The sequence below is a fragment of the Bombus pyrosoma genome, linkage group LG17 (assembly GCF_014825855.1).
Source record: "Bombus pyrosoma isolate SC7728 linkage group LG17, ASM1482585v1, whole genome shotgun sequence".
Taxonomy (NCBI): Eukaryota; Metazoa; Arthropoda; class Insecta; order Hymenoptera; family Apidae; genus Bombus; species Bombus pyrosoma.
Genome location: NC_057786.1, coordinates 1,529,278 through 1,548,979, shown reverse-complemented (window position 1 = coordinate 1,548,979; position 19,702 = coordinate 1,529,278). Strand labels below are relative to the sequence as shown.

The window sequence follows — 19,702 nt, the reverse complement described above, 5'->3', positions numbered from 1 at the left end:
ACCAATTTAGAATTTTCGTACCAGATTCAGGAATGTATCTATCGCCTGAGATCCCTTTAACATTTTAAAAAATATCTTTCTTATTTCAGTAATTTATTGTCCCAGATTATATGTTTAAACATCCATTTCGTAACAAAACAACATTGCATGTAGTGATAATAATTTTTTATTGAGATCAAACTAATAATCCTGTCAAAAAGTTTTTAATTTGAACAAAAACATATAAAATTCAGCTTTACCATTGCATTACTAAATATAAACATTATATTTGCAAATTACATTCGAATTATACTTCTATAATCGTAAATTTAAATTCCGTATAATAAACAATTTGCCATAGAAGTAGAACGATAATTTTATAGAATTAATATAGCAATAGCGAATGCAAAGGCGGTAAAAATAATGTTTGATGTCTAAACAACTAAATTACTGTGAAAGTTTATGTACAGCTGTAAAAATTGCAACTATTTAATGGAAAAAATAATAGGGAGTTTAATGGTAATGCAATCGAGAATAAGCGTGATAAATACGATCCTGGTTGCTCAGCACAAGTAGGGGTGAAGGGAGAGGCAGCTTCGCACACACACCGGCGCAGAACGAGGAACGAATTCACTCGCCGGCTCTCAACAAGAACGCGTCGACATATACACCGTGTTTGAACGTACTGAGGTGATATATTTGTTATTTATCCTACGGTCGAAGGCGAGTCAATCGTAAAAATGGCCGGGGAAAAACGTACTCAGGATCAAGAGGAAACTTTATTGTCGGAAACGGTGATCTTAATTGACATCGAAGGCACCACGACGAGCATAAGCTTCGTGAAGGTAACAAAGACTATGGCCGTGAGGCAGAACGCGCCCTACAGTTCTCGCATTTCACCGGTTTTCCGACACATTCTCTGACATTACCTAATGATCAAAATTTTCCACACAGCTAATATCTCGCAGAGAAATTTCCGAACGTTATCATAGAGTCACTGTACGAAAAAAAATTTGTAGATTATAGTTTCGCGCGTATTGTGTGTGTGTGTTCTCTCTCAGCATTTACTATGCCGGCTGAAATCCAGTTTCAGGTTCCCTGTTCGTGAGACAGCGAGTTTCATGGCAGGCAATAGATGCTTTCGTCTAATCTAAAGCGAATAAAATATCATATAAATCATGTCGAACTTTCTTATTTCGAACATTAACATTTTTATATTTGTTTACTTTTACTGTTAATGTTCTTTTTTTTGCGAAATGTTGAGGTTGTTACTTTTAACATGTTGTAAATGAAAACAAATTAAATAAACATTTAGAAAATTCGGCATATTCGAAACGTGGATTATTTAGCTACGAAAGTATCACTGTGCGTAACGTAATTACACATGCGATTTTTCAAAATAACGGAAACCGTAACGGCGCACCGCACAGTTAATTCGATCGACGAGCACACACTACATTCACGTTTACCTTCCTTTCAGGACACACTTTTTCCTTACGTGCGAGAAAATTTAAAGAAATATATTGAAACTAAATGGGAGGATGAAGAATTCAAACAAGACTTTGAAAAATTAAAGGAGCAGGTAAATATTGGAAACAATTGAATATTAACATAAATATTGTATGTAAAAATGACTGTTTTATCAATCAATATTGAAATATTAAAATATTTGAGGATAATTATGATACTTGAATGACATGGATTGTTTATAGTAAATGTGTGTATATATATATATGATAAATAAAAGAGTAGTACAACATAAATATATATATATATATACACACACACACATATATATATATATGTTGTACTACTCTTTTATTTATGTTTTAAATGTCTTTCTTTTGTTGTTAAAATTTTCATTCAGTACAGTAAATTTAGTGCTTCAACTTTTAGTGATGTATTTTAGAGAGTGACCAATAGCATGACAGGTAAGAGGCAGCTGCTTACTGCTAGACATTGACCTGGGAACATTCTTTGTCCCAGAAGTTTGATACCCAGATTGCACATTTATGAAGCTTGAGATTGGAGCTAAATAAATTTTTAGTACTATATTTATTCTTCAAATTATATAAATATAATTTTCTTTGAAACAAATCATTTAATATTCATTTGTTTATTGTTATTTGATTATTCTTTTAGAATTTCATTTAACATACACATTTTACTTTTCTACTTATTGAAGTTTTATATTATTTCATATTATTTGACATTCTAAAACTCATTTACTTCTAATAAATTTATTTCAATGTTATCACATATGTTTAAGATAAATATAAATAATATAGTAAAAAGAAATTTAAAACAAAAATAGGATTGAATACAAGAATGTTTATTATAAATAAATAATACAATTTAAAAAAATATAAATTGGGATAACTATTTTATAATTATTTGGTTATATATTCTTTTAAAAATAATGATATTTTTAAAGATATAATATAATATTTATAATAATATTTATTTATTATTTAAAATAAATTTCACGTGTGTGATTTTGCAGAAAGATTTTTGTGAAGAAAGCATTGTGTTTAAATATTCAATATTTTGATTGTAGGCAAAGAAAGATGAAGAAGATAAAATTGATGGTTTTGTACCAATTAATGGTACTAATGCAGAAGAAGAGAGAAAATCACTTGTAAAAAATATATTATGGCAAATGGATGGTGATCGAAAAACTGGTGCACTGAAACAATTACAGGGACACATGTGGCACGAAGCTTATAATTCTGGAACAATTAAAGCACAGTGAGTTTCTGATAGTTTCTTCTCATTAGAATTTACAACAAAAACTCTTTCAGGTTCCAAAATTCAATATTTAAAATTAGTACATGTAAAAAATGTGATTATGATATACATGATTATGAAATATGATACATTTTCAATAGTATGCTTATAAAAAGTTTATCTGTAAGCTTACTATAGATATGCGTGAATATATTTCGTAATTTATTGCTAACTATTATATTTTAATTAATATCAAAGGAAAATGCTATATATCTAAAAAGAGTTTAAAGATAAATAATGATATGTAGCTATATAATATAAACACCATATGTAGTGAGGTGAATATGTTGTGTAAGGGCTCACTTCAGTTTGGCATAAATATATCACTACAATTATGATAAACAATTTGTAACATAATGAACAATTAAAAATAATTCATCAAATGATAAATGAATTATTTGTATAGTGTTTATGAAGATGTACCGAAAGCACTAGAATCGTGGACAAGTGATGGTAAAAAAGTCTATATTTATTCAAGTGGTAGTGTTGAAGCACAAAAACTTCTATTTGGACATTCTATACATGGTGACTTACTTAAGGTACTTTATTATAGTTTACCTGTCATAGATGCCAGTACTTATAGCTATATGAGCGTTGAATGTAATAAATTATTTATATTATATTTTATTATATAGTTTATATAAAGTATAACAGTGTATTGTTGTGTATGTTTTAGTATTTCAGTGGTTATTTTGATACTGAAGTAGGTGCAAAACAAGAATCAAGTAGTTATAAAAATATATTAAATAAAATTGGAGCTGAACCATCAAGCGTAATTTTCTTAACTGATGTTGTCAAAGGTTAGTAACTATGTATATCGTGATATATTAGCATTTACAAACCACAGTGATACTCATGAATAGATACTAATTCTTATGCTTTCCTATTATAGAAGCTGCTGCTGCGAAAGAAGCAGGCTTATCAACAGTTATAGTACTGCGTGAAGGCAATGCTCCTCTTACAGATGAAGAAAGAGTGACTTCCACAACTATTAAGTCATTCTTAGATTTAACATTTCAAACTTCTACAAAACGACAAAAGTTAGAAACTACAGAAGTTCAAGAAAATAAAAGTAAGAGTACATCTGATGTTAGTGAACCAATGGATACTTCCGAAGATGTTGAAATGATCGATAAAGTAGAAGCAAAAGAAGTTGTTCAAGAAGAAGCGAAAGAATGTATAAAAGATCAGCAACAGAAGGAAGCTCCAGTCACAGACGTGAAAATGGAAGAGCCAATGGTTATTGATACAAAAGATGCACCAAACGCTGAAAAGCTGGAAAATACAGCTGAAAAGGTAGAACTTCAGCCATCAGAGGTGAGTACAAAACTAGACACTTCCGAAAATGTGCAAGCTGACGTGAGTAGTAACGCCGAATCAGTAGCAATATCTTCAAAAGACGATGAAAAGTCTGCGACTTCTGAAAAAGTAGAAAAGCCAATAGATACAGAGAAATCTGTAGAAACTGTCCCAGAGGCAACTCCTACTGCGAATGACCCCTTAGACGTTGGAATGAGTGAGCCTAAATCAAAGTCTGAAGAAGTTTCTATTACGGAGAATAAGACTGAAGAATTGTCAAATACTGCTAAAGAAACTAAATCTGATGACATGAAAGTGTCAGAGGTAAAACCTACTGAAACTGCATCAAAAGAGAAAGATAGTAACAGTATAAATGAAAAATCAGAAAAATGTGCTAATAAACCAGAAAAAGAAACGAAAGAGGAATCCACTGAAAAAGTTGTAATTACTCCTAGTATAACAGAAACTAAAACATCAGAAAATGAATCTTCGGTAAAACCTGCGCAAGAACCCGTTAAGACAGAAGAAAAACCTGCAGAAAATGGTAATGTACCATTGACAAGTGTAGAAAAAATTACTGCGCCAACGATAACAGAGCCAGAAGCTACTAGTAGCAAAGCAGATACAAATACTGAAACTAAAAATACGACAGAAGTAGCTAAAGAAACAAAATCTGAAACAGAAACAGAATTGACTAACGTAAAATCCCCTAAAACGAAAGAAACAGAGGAAACAACAACGTCTGCAAACGATGCAGAAAAACAAGTAAGTGTAGAAGCCTCGAAACAGGAATTGACAGAGAAATCAACGAAAGAAGAAACTGTAGCGGATGAAACAAAAGAAACGAATACAGTGGATTCTGAAAAGAAAAAATTAAATGGTACAACACAAAACGGAGATACAGATGTGCCACTGTCAGATGATAAATTACAGAGAAATGGACTAAACGAGGGGTCATCGAATGAAGATGTTAATTCGTCAACGAGCGGTAGTACATCTGCGCAAAATGGTGAACCAGAGAGTTCCTCTGAGACTAGTGCAGAATCTATAAAAGTCAAAAAGGTCGTTGATTCTGCAGTAGCCGATGGTGCCGGCGAACCTGACGTTGTTCCCCCCGTAGTTGTAGCTGCGACGTCTTAATCTTGTTCTTATACATTTTAAGAAGTCCTTCATACATAACCCCAACCCACAATACTTATCCGCAGATATAAACTGAAAAGTTGGCTCCCTACACCTTACATAAATCGTACGACGTTAAAGATGTAATACGTTAATTTAAAATACAGTTCATAAGATTTCTATTTCTTCAACAAATGTGAAGAAAGACGATAATGCAACATATACAGCGTGTTTCACGTTCGATTATCTTTTCTAATGTTACAGTTTGATATATTGCATGCTTGTTGATTATGTTAAATAGAAAATTCTTTAAAAATGTACGAACACTCAGTTCCTATTTCACTTGCTTAATTTATTTCGTTATACTTTGTTCTGCCATTTTTGATTTGTCTACACAAATGTGTCTTTTTTATAGTAGACAGATTATATACCTGTTCTTAATTTAAATCGACCCAGAGATAATCGAAAATGTCATTCGCTGTAGTAAGGCTAAAAAGTATTTTTGATTTTTTGTTTTCTATTACATTTTACGATGTGTATCCTTCTTTTGCCTAAACGAAATGTTACGGTATGAACATTTATAGGATAGCAAATTCATCATAGTTGGAGTATGCTAAAATACCGAATGTACTTTGTGCCAAATGAACTAATTCATCAGTTTGAAGATTTTTCTATAATTATACATATAATGTTTAAAGATCTGATCACTATTTTAGTTTCTAACAACAATCAGGGAACTTTGATTATATATGATTTTAAGACTGAATTGGTAATGCCTCGAAAAGTCGCTGGCTTTAAGACTATACGATATAATTTTTGCATACTCTCTTGTGTACTTAATTTTATAAACTGATAGTAACACAGTGATCTTTGAATCATAAGTCTACACTTACTATCGATAAACTGTGTTTTACAATGAATTTTATTCGACTATATTAGATATATTTTTTCGCGTTGTGAGGAACGTTGTGCGACTTACTATAATCTTTTTTGTTTTTTTTTTTTTTTTGCCTTTTTTGACATTTATTTATCGAAACATATACTTCTAGCTTAGAATGATGTTGGCCTATATGCATTGCGTATTTCTATATTTTATATTATGTATCATAATTAACATTTTATCGATATTAAGTTGATTTTGAGCGATTGGAAGTTTTGTGTTGCATTTATTAATGTCCTATAAAAATCATGACATTCGTATATGGTCAATGATATGACTGTAACATGGTGTATTGAACGTATTCATTATTTTATTAGTTATATAAAATGTATTTAATATAGAACAATCCGATTAGAAGGAAAAACACTTCGGTTTGAAAATTTATTCATTTATTCCTACGGATTGATAATGTGAACATTTTTTCTATGAAATGACTTTTTTCCCGACAGTTTCTTTTCTTTCTTTTTAGGATTCGTAAATTATTTTCCGAATTTGACAAGAACTCGATTATTTATTTATTATCCATTCCTGCAAAATTGACTGTGATTTAACGATATGCTGATAGACATAGGGAATTTAAAACAATTCATTTGTTATTCACCTGTAGTAATTCCTTTGGCATATTATAGTACTAATACTATTATTTTTATTGAAATTAATATACATCCTGCCTGATTGAAGACACTGTGAAGACTGTAGACTGTATAGTAAGCGATCGAAGCTTCCGTATTTTCTCCTTTCTGTTTTCTGATTTTGGTTCGTTTCCCTTTTTCGCCAGCGGCTATGCTAGAAAAGCTCAGCGATTCACAAAAGCGAATAAATGAAATAAACGAATTGCGACGTCAGCGTGTTCTAGACTTGTTATCTATAAGTGCACATATAGTCAGTAACGATTATGAGACTTTGAACCTTAAACGATTGTGAGACTTTAAACGAATGCATATTTTACAGGACACTTGACAGACCTCGCATTTATTTATAAGGTGTCCTTACAACAAAAACCATTTCAATACTCAGTCATTTTTTTTTTTTTTTTTGGCGTTGCACGATTCATCATGAATTGATAGAAAGAGAATAGAGATTGTTAAAAAATAACGATCTCCATTTATTACCTGAAACGGAATTTGAATCTTGTATGCTTGATAGTCCTCGTTTCAGGATGAAATATATCCGAGGATATATCAGAGCGGATAAGACCGTTGCCGATGTTCGATTTGATCCTACACAATAACTTATCCTTAAGTCAGATATATAAGGAAAATTTCCAATTGATATTATAAAATCTAGTACGATTGCAAATTCATCGAATGCATAATCGATAACATAAGTGTGCCCGAAAATGCTCAACCGCAAAAATTGAACGATTTTATTGAAATTTTTAGGGTCACCTCTGTTAACGATGATTAACAAAAATACTAAAAAGCTCGATGTTAACAGCCCCGAAGCGTTAACGACTGTAAACTGCCGACATTTTGCCATAACGAATTTTTTAATTGTTCTTTCGGTAAATACCTTATATTTTTGTATTCCGTCTATTAATATCGTATTTGAAAATGTAAACTGACTCTGCCAATCAGTACGGTCAAATTAAGATCTTTGGACGCTAACTGACAATATGTATGAAGTTCTTCTCGGCTGACTTTCACGGCATCATCAGATATCATCATCCCCATATCATCCATTCTTGTTCTTGCGTCGATAGTCGGAAGAACCGAAGTACATATTGCTAATTTGCGACGTATAATTGCTCTTTACTTGCTTTGTGTTTCATTTTTATTCGAGTGCTCGATTTCAACGAACCTTAGTATTTTTTTTCTTCAAACGTACACGATCATGTTTAATTAACGTAAAATAGCGTCGTTGATGTTCTAAGTTTAGGGATCGTTAACTCTTTGCGGTTTGATTCATAAGTATTATTTACAGGTATCGAACTTGAAGTATTCTTCTGATAAAACTAATTGGATAACACGCGATACGACAAATGAGAATGTAATGTATTGATCATGTAAAATTCAATGGAATAAATTATTTGTTTTTTTTTTTTTCAATATGACTGTGAACCGCAAAGCGTTAAATTAAGAAGCGTCTGTAAGTTTAACGTTTACATTTTTTTACTGTGACGTGTCAACTTAGAGATCTTCGATCAACGTTTGATACTCGATTCGATGCGACCACGCTCTAAGATGTATGTCATTGCCGCTTTATTGTGTTATTATTCGCATATGGTCGCATGGCCGTCGTACACTGCCTTGTTATTTATTATCTTTTCATGATATAATATCGGATATTCGTCAAATCAGTCGTAAATCACTAATAAAACGTTGATGCTTTGTATTTTGTTAGAAATGAAATGAATGTGTCGCTTATACATGTATATGTATATATGTATACTATAATGTAGTAAAAATGGTGTTTATATGTAAATATCTATATCTATATATATATATATATATATATATATAGATAGATATATATATGTAGATATCATTTTTACTCGTGACACATTTTATCAGTTGAACTCGTACGTAATAATGGTTGTAGATCTTGTAAGCGAACCGAAGAACGTGATATCCATCAAGAATACGTTCTCTTGCGGCTTACAAGTCGTACAGCTACTTAAATTGTATGCATAAGATTTGTCGTCCTTTCAAAATACCTTAGATACCGAGATACATTAAGTACCGAAGATAGGGAATACTAATAAACAATAGCTTCGTATCGATTAGCGATTATTATTTGTAATTCATTGGCTATTTTATGTAACATGTCAATATAAGTGTAGGAGAGAATGTACGGACTTAATTGATACTTTTTAACGATAACCTTCGACGGAGATCCTTAAAGACTCGTATCCTCTAAGAGACTGCTCCGTTGCCTTTCTTTCTCACTCAAGTATTTTTAAATACTTTTTCTTTTCTTCTTTATTACACGAGATCATCTGTAGAAAAATTACTATTTTCCAGTGTTCTCTAAACAATTAACGTATGTGTGTAATATGTATGTGTGCGTGCGTGCGTGTATTACATGGCAGGGGCACAAAACTCAGTTCTATTTCATCGTATCAAGTTCGACGATCATCGGATCTTAACACACATTTTATGGAATGAAGAGTAACGTATTACTGACTCCGAAACACGGTATGCACTGTACAGGAAAAGAAAAGGATTGAGGATTCTGTTCTCTCTGAACTCTTGACTGCATTCGTAGAGCAAAATAAATGAATTTTGCAATTAGAATCCGAGCGTTCAACTTTTATTTCATTGTTCCTAACGAAGGCTTCGAATTTCCGCGAGTAAACTTATTTTATAAGAGAAAGGATAACCGCGATATCGAATCGAAATCAAAGCGTACTCATCCTTATATTCTTCATACTGTAAATTTTGTTTAGGTGTATATATTCCCGTGGTAATATTATTGCATTAAATATAATGGGATAAAGAAAAAGAAAAAGAAAAAAAACGATTAGCGTCCGCAACATAGAGTTAAAGGAACGGCATAAAAAGATAAAAGAATTGCGATTAAAGTATATCGATGTACATGATTGAAAACTAATCCGCTCTCGGTATTGTTTCCTCGAATTGGTTCGTGCTACTCTTGTCCTCAGCTAGTCGATAATGTTAGGTGCAGCAGCATTTTCACCCGATCGATCCTGAGTGCTAGTCATTCTACTATGCGCACCGGAGCATCAATTTTCAACCAACTAATTCAGTAGATCGAGATGTAAAAAGTCTCCGTCATTTTAACGATAATTTCCGTTGAAGCAATAATATTGTCTGGATACGATTCTTTTTTTTTCCTCGACATAATGTTAAGAACAAGATGTATCGAATATTTGGTACTTGAAATACATATTGTTCGAACGTATGAGATATTGCTTTTTCTACGACACTTTTCTCTTGTATAAAATGCTGAAATACCATTTTTTACTGGGAAATGCAAATCATCTTGTAAGATGTTTTATGTTTCATGTAAGAATATAGAAAAGGTTTCAGTGTCCATGCAATGGTTCAATATTTAATATTGAAGGTACACTGATTGAAAATTACGAATTAAAGGACATTAAAGATTAAAGAAATTTAAAAATCCAAATAATCTGTGTCAATAAGAGACTTCCTTCCTAAATAAATAATTTATAAAGATTTTTCAATACGCTCTAATATATCATGCTATACTTTTTCTACTTGTATCAAAAAGAAGAAATATAAATTCTATTAAAAAGAATACTAGTAACTTTGAAATGTTCTTGCCACCTTTACATACGTATATGTACATGTTTTTTTGTGATATTTTAATTAACTTCTTCGTGTAATTTAAACTTTATGCGTTTGATTATACATATTATCATATAATATTTTTCTTAATACATTTCTTCAAATGTATACTCATTTATCGATTAAATTATGTCATATGTATTTCTCTATTATTTAATTTCTATATAAATTTCTTTTACAACAAATAAATTTTATTCCTTTATTTATCTATCTCTTTTTCCATATACATCAACATTTTAAGAGTGCATGTTTAGAAAATAATAAACGGGTCAAAACGTTCTCTGCTAGACGTTTGTTTATATAAAATTAAAGGCTGCAAGCGTTTAAACTTTCTCTTACAGAACGTATGCTATGCGAAGGGAATAAAAAACTGTTTTATAGTCGCTTCTGTTTGAAAGCCTTTACTACACGCGAAGTAAGTGTAAGGTCTTTCACCGGTACAAAAAAGTTGGCGTACCTAGCCTCAACTAAGTGTTCGTTTTAAAACCTTTTTCTCGTACGCTACAAGTAATACATAAGCTTCCTTTTCAATGCCATGCTTTGCTACATGTTATCTCGGCATTATCTAAAATTTAATGATTTCTCTCCGCGAATATTGCACCTAATTGCGCCCTCTTATTCTTTGTACATCTTTTTGCGGTAAAGCGTGCCCTTCTATGTTGATTTATATTTCCATGCTGCTATACAGTGTATGCAGTTTCTCTGTCCCAGGCACCAGGTATCACGAATGTAAAATCTAATCCTAAGATGAAACCACGACCGTTTAATACTTGGAAATGGTTTTAACGATAACTTTTCTTAATTTCTCCTTTAGTTTTTCAAAGTACAAGTGTATACAAATATATATATTTTTTTTTCTTTGTGTTTTAGTTACATTGGGAACAGAGATAGTTTACTTATTTCATCTGTGTCAGGAATACTGAGACGTGATTCGAAGTGTTGACAAATATCATAATACTCATAATATGGTGAAGTGAATTTTTAGACGGTTTTTTAAAATAAAAAACGCTTCGTCGATAGAAGCATAGAGATTCTGATTAAAATTTACGTGTTTCTGTGTTGGATAGTCTATACCAAAGATGAATTGTTATACATATATTGTACGACGAATGTCTTTTTAAATAAAATAATGAAAATTTTATATAAGTGTTTTTATATATTCCCTGATACATCTCCTCATCTGACCCTTAATAAAATTCTGCAGTACTTTTTATCTGTAAAGGTATAACGTCTAAATATTTTATTTTCATTTTACAGTGATGTGTACAATATAAAAAAGTTGGTTAAAGTGATTTCTAAATTTTATTATTATTAAAAATATGTAATTTAAAAAGTATTTTTTTAATTTGATTAATAATGACATAATTTGATTAATAATTGATAAATAATTTATATTCTTTTTATTGTTTATTATCTTTTTCATATTTTTTAATTCTATTTATGGATGCAATTTTAATAAATATGTATAGAGTAAAAAGATACGTATAAATTTAAATTATCAACTCTGTCTATAACCGTTATACTTTTTTATGGTATCAACAGATGGCACTGCTGACACTGTTTTAGTACCTGCATAAATTTTACAAATCTATATCGGTATATAATTTTTAAAAAATTAATAAGTTGGAATTACATGCTTGGTTTACAACATTTTATACCAAGTTCTTACGTGCAGTATTTTAAAATTAATAAACAATAATTGCAATTGATTATCCATAAAATAAGTATTTTTCTAAATTATTTTAATGTTTGGTATAGTGTAGATTGTTTGAACATTATAATCTGTATAGAAGTGAATATGTTCAAGTTCGGAAAAGATTAATTTCATTGATTAATTAATATTTATTAAATTGCTGAACGGTATAACAGCGAAGAAAAGGAAAATGTTCGTTCATTTTCAGTAAAATAAGTTGTAAGTAGTAACATAACGATTTAATACAATTTTGTTCCTTTATTAATATAGTTACCTACATATGTATGTGTTAATGTATTAATCGATATTATATCTAATTATTTTCGTACTTTTCCAACATAATATGTAATGTGAGAAAGAATTCTGTTGCAAATAATTATACACTATTAGTACTGTCAGCGGCTAGTAACTCAAGACAGAATATTTTGATTTCTATACGTCAAATTTCAATTTCCCCTTTGCATAAAAACTTTCAGTGGAAAAGATAGATGTATATGCGCATGCGCTGCCTAGCGACTGCAATTCGAACTAAGCTTATAACTGGAGTTTAAACTCTTATGTAAAATAATATTTACTTTCATTTTTGCACGTAATGTGCGTCTAATTTTTATTATTCTCATTTTTTTGTGTAACACACAAAGATATTTAGATAAATATTTCACATTTCAATATTTATGTAAGCTTCTTTTAGAACATCAGAAATTCCTATTCGTAGGCTATGCCAAACCTACTTTCTCACTGCTCCCTTGTGTTTTATATATACATATGTATATGCTCACTAAGAATACTTATTTAATTACGTTATTATAGAAATTATTGATCTTAATTGACGAAACAAAGAAACTAAACGTGCATTATTATTATTATTAAAAATAGATTTTTATGTATAATTTAAATACAACATAAATTAGCAATATTTTTTAGCAATCTTAATAGTTTATTATTATTTTCTTTAACTGATAATAGTATATATTGTTACGATAAGTTTTACATTATATGTATATATATATACATTTGCTAATTTCATATATTTATAGATTTTAATTTTACGTTGAGTTTAATCAATCTACGAACCATGAAATTTTTATTAATTTATATTATAATATATTTTTTAACCATTTATTATGTCTTTGCATTTATGTACTCATTAATATTAAAATTAACATTATATTTATCAGTTTTCCCGATGATTATATATATTCTATACTTAAAATTATTTTAGCTTCGTTTATATAACGAATATTGCAATTCGTGTTATGCTATAAGTTTTTATTTATGTTTGTAGTTTGGAAAAGATATAATAATGTTAAATATGGAGTTATTAATCACATAAAAAAAACATTCGAATAATAAAATGTAGAAAGCTTTTCTAAATCTCTCTTTCTAAAGCTCTCTAAAAGTTTATACAATAATGCCTAGTTTTCATGATATACAAGTATTTTAAACACATGAAAGCTTTATTGAAAGTTTTGAATTCAATACTGAATTTATAATATTGAGGTTACTGTCAATTTGAATATTTTACTAACCTCTAATTAATAATTTGAAAAATGAAATAATATCTCATTTCATAAACACGGTATTACTATAATACCAAAAAAAAAACGGATACTACATTTTTAATTTCGTTAATTAAGTTCAATAATTTCAATAATACAAAACTTTTGGAAACATCATCTGTACATTAGATGCCTATTAATAATTTTACTCTACTATTATAATTTATTGCTAATAACTTCACACATTTAATTTTCAAATGAAACACTTGTATCGTTTTCTGTTTGAGTATGCACGTATCTGTCTTTTAGTAATTGACCGTTTTAGTTCGCAGTGGCAATAAACAATTTTGTAGAGAGAACTAATTTGTAAGTCCATTTATTACTGCTAGTCGATAAATATGCAATGAAGTTCGAAAGACGGGATTTTTACTGGAAATTTTAAATTCTAACTCTAACATCAAGCTAGCATTGAATCTCTTTCGTAATTTGTGGACGGTAAAAATATAAAACACAGTTAAAATTATTTTACGTTGTCGATCATGTCTGTTAAAGCTATAACATTTAATGAACTTCTAGTTTAGGCATTTGAATAGAATAGAAAATATGTAGGTGTTTCAATACTTTCTTTTCTCAATTGTTGTCGCATAACCTCTTTCGTTCTTTTGCATGAAAAATAATTTGTCATGTATGAAAAATACTTATATGTATTTGTGCTCGAACGCGTCATATGTCATAGAAAATCAGGATTTGTCTCAACGATCACATCAGGAATATTCTGAACATTGTAAATTATAATGAACAATTCTGGCAACAATATCGCAAGGCTTGAATCAGCGTGCACAACGTCTCGTAAGAGCAGGAGAGCGGAACTCGAACTGTCTTCTCCTTCTATTTGTCGGACTGTGCTCTTATTTGCTGGCTCTTGCGTCCCTCTGCGACTCTCTTTCTCTGTCTCTTTTCTCCCTGTCGATATCTATATACCTGTCATTCCGTCTTTGTCTAGCTTACCTTATGTATGTATACACCGCATCTTCCTTTCTCTCTCGCTCAATAGGGTGAGATCGGGCCACGGACGTATTCGACAGGATTGGACCAGCCTCTGACGTCATTGCGTGGACCGACGTATCTCGTTGACGATTGTCGAAAGCATGCTGTTCTCGCGCCTCTATATATCCACCTACAGCAATCAGCGGCAAATTCAAACACATGATAAAGTTAGATTTCTCTTGTATTGCATTAATCGAACGTTACTTTTTCTCGTGCCTGGCAACGATGAGTGAATTAGGTACGATCATTTGAAAAAATTAGTCTCTCGTCTCTAACAGTGAATTATCGATTCGGATGGTTTTTTGAAATTCCAACGAAATCTAAATTTCCCAGATAGAACTCTGGACAGGCTGGTATAAAACTGTGAAGCAAAAAAAGAAAAGGGACGAATTATTAATTTCTCTCATGAAGGTGAAGTCCTGGTGTTTTAAATATGGATTTTTACGGGTCGTGTATTCTTTATATATATGTGTATATATATATATGTATATATATAACGAATATATATAAAGAATACACTCTCGTTTAACTTGTATATGTATATACAATTCCCCCATTCCTCACGTACCATCTACGTTATTGCTTGTATTCTTTGTGCTACATAGAAGTCATAATATGCTTTATAAAACCGTGGATTCAACTTCTCTTGGTGTTTATTAATATAACGTTTATTATACGGTTCTAAAATTTCGTTGGTATTACTAATTATAGGAGAAATTTTATTTTAAGTAACGAATGTCGTTTCTTTTAAATGAAGAGGAAAATTACTCCCATTTCAACGATATAAAACATGCATAGTAAAATATTAGTATGTACTCTACATAACCTTAGTCTGAACATTGGCACAGATATTTTGTTTCAAAAAGTTATACGTATTCGTTCGGAAAGGTTGTCCATTTTCGAACAATTAAAGTTATTATAAACTAATATAAAAATTTTCACAAATTCAACCAATTAAGCGAAGAGAAATAATTTTGAACATTTTCCTATGGTTTTTAACAGAGGCTGCTGTGCTCCTAAGTACTGCGTGACATCATACTCGTACGGACATAAGGTACCCGAAAGAGAACAATAATCGACCTCGCTCAAGATGAATGACATCGAAGTCTGCGTAAGCGGCTACGTGCTCCGATGTTGAGGAACATCAGCAAGGGCGCTAGCCGCAGAAAACAGTAGAGGTTAGGTATGGCCAGGACGGTACGTTCCAGGCAGTGGAGAGAAGAGTACCCGGAGAGAGCACCCGGGCCGGGTAGGTAGGTAGGTATACATAGGTAGGTAGAGCGCAGAGGCAGACGAGAAGAGACGACCGCTTGAAATCCCTTTCTCCTTCCCGCCTTTCCTGCCTGCTTCTCTCTACCGCCCGTCCGCCATGCCACTACGAGCGAGCGAACGTACAGCTAGGCCGGCACAGTCCTGTAGCCCATTTGGCATTTCCCCAGCTATAGCGGCGGTCCTGTAGCCCATCGTTGTTATCGTCCCGCAGCTGCATAAAGTCGGCTCTACCTCCCCTTACCCCTCTGACCCTCTCCCATGCTGTCGACCAACCGCCCGTCCACTCCCCTCCTCATTCTGTTTCGCTCACCTCGCTGCTCGACATCAACGTTTCTTCCTCCATCTCTCTCTCTCTCCCCTTCTCTCTCTCTGTTCTTCCTTCTCTCACCCGCCTGCCGACCTGATCGTGTTGCCCTCCTTCCTCCCCCCAGTCGTACCGACGCTTCGACCAATCCCCTTCCTTGTCGCCCCATGAGCTCTCGTTGTCCGCCGTTCACTTCTCTCTCCCACGAGCCTGCCAGCCTGACGTTTCCCCCACCGTACTCCTACTACCACTAACATTCCCTTATTCTACATCGTTACCGCTAACTCACACACATATACTATCAGCAGCATTGGTACCACGTTTCTACAGCGACGCAACGGTGGCGCCGCCAGACAGGGACGCCTGGAAACGTTTTTACCCTCCTCTCTCTCCACCCGTCTGATCCAACTCCATATACCGCCGACGACGCCTGATGCTGCCGTGCTGCGGTATATACTCGCGCACCGTCCTTGTCGTTCTATCGATTCCCTACCTTCCTCCTTCCTCTCTTACCCAACCTCTTCTCATCCTACTCGTCATGTGCCCCCTCTTTCGCTTTTCTCTCTGCGTCTCACTGCCAGCCAACTTGCCTGTCTGCTTGCCTGGCTTGCCTGACTGCCTTGCTCGTTTACTTACTTGCTTGCATGCTAGTCTGCCTGCTAGGTTGCTAGCCCGCTTGCTTGGCCCGCTTGCTTCGTTCAACCTCTACGTCGGTGTAACCTTGGTGGAGAATAACCCGCCGTTCAATTCAAGGAATTATGACGGCCCCTCGATTTTCTCTTTTTCTATTTGCTAGCCCCTCTTTTTCGTTCTTTGTCACTAGTTTCCTTCTCTATCCCTCTTTCTCTTCTGTTTCGAGATGAGTAGAGAGTAAAGCCAGTTCTTTACTTTGCTCGTTGGCGCTCATCCGTGCTGATATTTACGCGCCTATGGGCCCCGTGCAGCGAGCGCCGCCATTACCTGAACTCCACCAATGATATCGTTCGATATACAAAGCGAGTTCGAGAATCGAAAGCTGCGTTCCAAAGATGTAATTATGAAGCGATATTTTTCAAAGTTCCTTGAACATCTTCAATTTGCGCCGTACATTGATTCAAACGACAAAGAAAACGTACAATTTCGAAATTGTGGCGACGCGGAAGAAATATATATGTGCTTGTCAAGAATTGCAGAAACAGCGCCATCGTCTGACGATGGTGCGCAGGAGTAAATGAATGCGTTTCGAGGTTAGGTTATTTGTAATATAATTCTCGATATTCGATTCGATATTTTCAATTGGACAGTTTGAGAAGAACTTGTATTTGTCGTAGCAGCTTTGTTCTTCTTCGTTAATCAATTCGACTATGCAATTTTTCAACATAACGATGAACGATGGCCAACCGGTTTGAAGGTTAGATAAAGAAGCTACAGCGGAAATCAGCGTACATTAACGAACACAGAGAACTACTGATGGCGAGTATGTTGTTCGATCGTTAATTATAAATACCGCGTACCTACCATACATGTTCTTATTCTGTGTATACATTTATATATATATTTTTTAAAAACGACCGATGATTATATCAAGTGCATTTCATCTTTGTGTTAATTTACTTTTTACAATTAACACTATATAAAGTCGTCTCATTTTAAACGATAACAATCAATAGAATGGCGTACGTGCTTACTTGCTGTGCATAACCATTAGTTTATCTTTATTACGATAATAATCAGATACATTATCTTCTCATTTTTAATACATGAATTTGATCTTAATTTCAATATAAAGCTTCTTACGGTGATTATTAAATAAACGTATTTTTTATTTAATACGTAACGAACTTGAATTTATCGCCAGAAAATTTCGTAGCTGATCGTTTATTTCGAACGTGCCATTGTGTTTGCCTCTTTCTCTTTATCGCATTATACATACATATATATCTATTTATGTCATGACGTCGATCAGCATCATCAAGCGTCTGTAATGAAATTATAGTCTATGTATATATTCATTCAATGAAATTTATGTACAGTATTGAGAAACGTATGCAAGAAAAAGTAAAAGTTATTTCATACTTGAACTAGTAAACGAAAAAATATGGCATTTAGGTTAATCCGCGTTACTAGACGTTGGTAGAATGGGAGGCACGTTGTCCGTGTTTAAACGAAACTTTCAGCTTAATGAAATTTGAATCTAATTAGGTAGAATGAAAATTTAGTTTTATTAATTATTTGAGTCATAACCGGAAAGTAACGACGCAGTTTCACGGCGTTCACGCCGATATGCACGAGCTCACTCGTAAGTGCAGAGATCGCGGAGAGGCATGAACAAGGCTGATCGCGTATACATATTTCGAGGAATAGGTGCGGCAATTATCGCTACACGTTAATTTTTGGTGGCTTTATAGATGGCTGCATTGGCGTAACCAGTCAATGATTGATCGGCTGGAAATCTCGGCAACGGTATACCGGCCAGAATTAACCCTTGAGATACACTCCGTATGTCTCACGGGCCCTTCAGTCACTTGAAATTATCGGCGAGCACGGTGAGTAATTGCACTTTCAATTGGTAAATTATTAAACCCGTCGCATCTCGTTTGTTACGTCCGTGTTTTGATTGTTATTGAAACCCGCTACGGATTTCATTCTTTCTCCCTTCTTTTTTTTCCGATAATCGTACATCCAACCATATTCACCGAATTAATAACAAGAACAATATTTGAGTACGTTCTTTTCACGTCGTTAATTAACATCTGCCCCGAACAATCTTGTGTGATTTTACATGTTTTGTACGAACATCGAAAGCTGACTTTTTAATCGAGTTCACAATCGGGAAGGGGTTATTAAACGATTTCGAAGCGTTCTATTACGTTTTACGAGGAACGTCTAAAAGTTGTTTTACTGTTGCTGATATTGAGGTTACGCGACTATGCGGTTCAACGCCGGCTATTTCAAGTATTTTAGTGCGCTCGTTATTCTGTTCGTTTGGCGGGCCGGCGCATAGAAATAGCGGAAGAACACAACTTTTTTTTTCATTCGTTCTTGACCTTTCGGGAAAAACGATCGACCCCGCTCCGCGTTCCTGTCGATGCAACCCTGTCGGTTCGTAGGGTAGAGGATGTAGAATATCGTTCGCGCGACATCAGTGTCAGTCACTTGTTGAATGTCGGCCAGCATGTACGGATGAGCATCCGGCGTGCGTCCTTGCAGTGTTTTTCGCTGCAGCCGCGCGCATTTCTCCTCTCCATTCGTCTGAGGTGTTGTACGTTGCCTGGTAAAGTCGGGTCGCCGTATAAATACCGGCGCACATTTTCGCAGGCAACCAGCTTCGTGGAACGGAAATAATTTTCTCGGCGAATATCATAGATTCTTAAAAATATAGTATAGTAACATTTTAATTAATTAACGTTGTAACATTCGAATAGAAAATATTTGTTTACCTTTATGTCGCTCTATACAAACGACATATGTGCACGATAATGGAATATGAAAAACGTATTTATATATATTTTA

The 19,702-nt window shown here is 33.3% G+C and overlaps 2 protein-coding genes and 1 long non-coding RNA gene across 13 annotated transcripts in view; 2 read left to right on the top strand and 1 right to left on the bottom strand.

Annotated features, from left to right (window-relative positions):
- Positions 1-382: 382 nt before the first annotated feature.
- Positions 383-6,728, top strand: LOC122576898 (enolase-phosphatase E1). Its single transcript, XM_043747783.1, has 6 exons — positions 383-824; positions 1,460-1,561; positions 2,537-2,727; positions 3,173-3,305; positions 3,443-3,566; positions 3,659-6,728. The coding sequence occupies exons 1-6, from the start codon at positions 720-722 to the stop codon at positions 5,203-5,205; spliced, it is 2,202 nt and encodes a 733-aa protein (XP_043603718.1). The 5' UTR covers positions 383-719; the 3' UTR covers positions 5,206-6,728.
- A 7,219-nt stretch (positions 6,729-13,947) lies between these two features.
- Positions 13,948-17,236, bottom strand: LOC122576902. 3 transcript variants are annotated; one of them, XR_006319951.1, is made up of 3 exons: positions 16,847-17,236; positions 14,839-14,995; positions 13,948-14,764 (listed from the first exon to the last, which is right to left on the bottom strand). It is a non-coding gene; the product is annotated as an uncharacterized LOC122576902 (long non-coding RNA). The 3 variants fall into 3 exon arrangements; XR_006319950.1 differs by lacking the exon at positions 16,847-17,236 and adding an exon at positions 15,203-15,879; XR_006319949.1 differs by lacking the exon at positions 16,847-17,236 and having other exon boundaries at positions 14,839-15,879.
- Positions 17,237-17,908: 672 nt separating this feature from the next.
- Positions 17,909-19,702, top strand: part of LOC122576900 (chromatin modification-related protein EAF1-like) — a 399,412-nt gene continuing 397,618 nt past the window's right edge. For 5 of the 9 annotated variants that reach the window (XR_006319947.1, XR_006319946.1, XR_006319944.1 and 2 more), the window contains exon 1: positions 17,909-18,735. The gene's annotated coding sequence lies outside the window, so the exon portion shown is untranslated. The remainder of the gene's footprint in view (positions 18,736-19,702) is intronic. The other 4 variants (XR_006319945.1, XM_043747788.1, XM_043747793.1 and 1 more) reach the window with 4 other exon arrangements.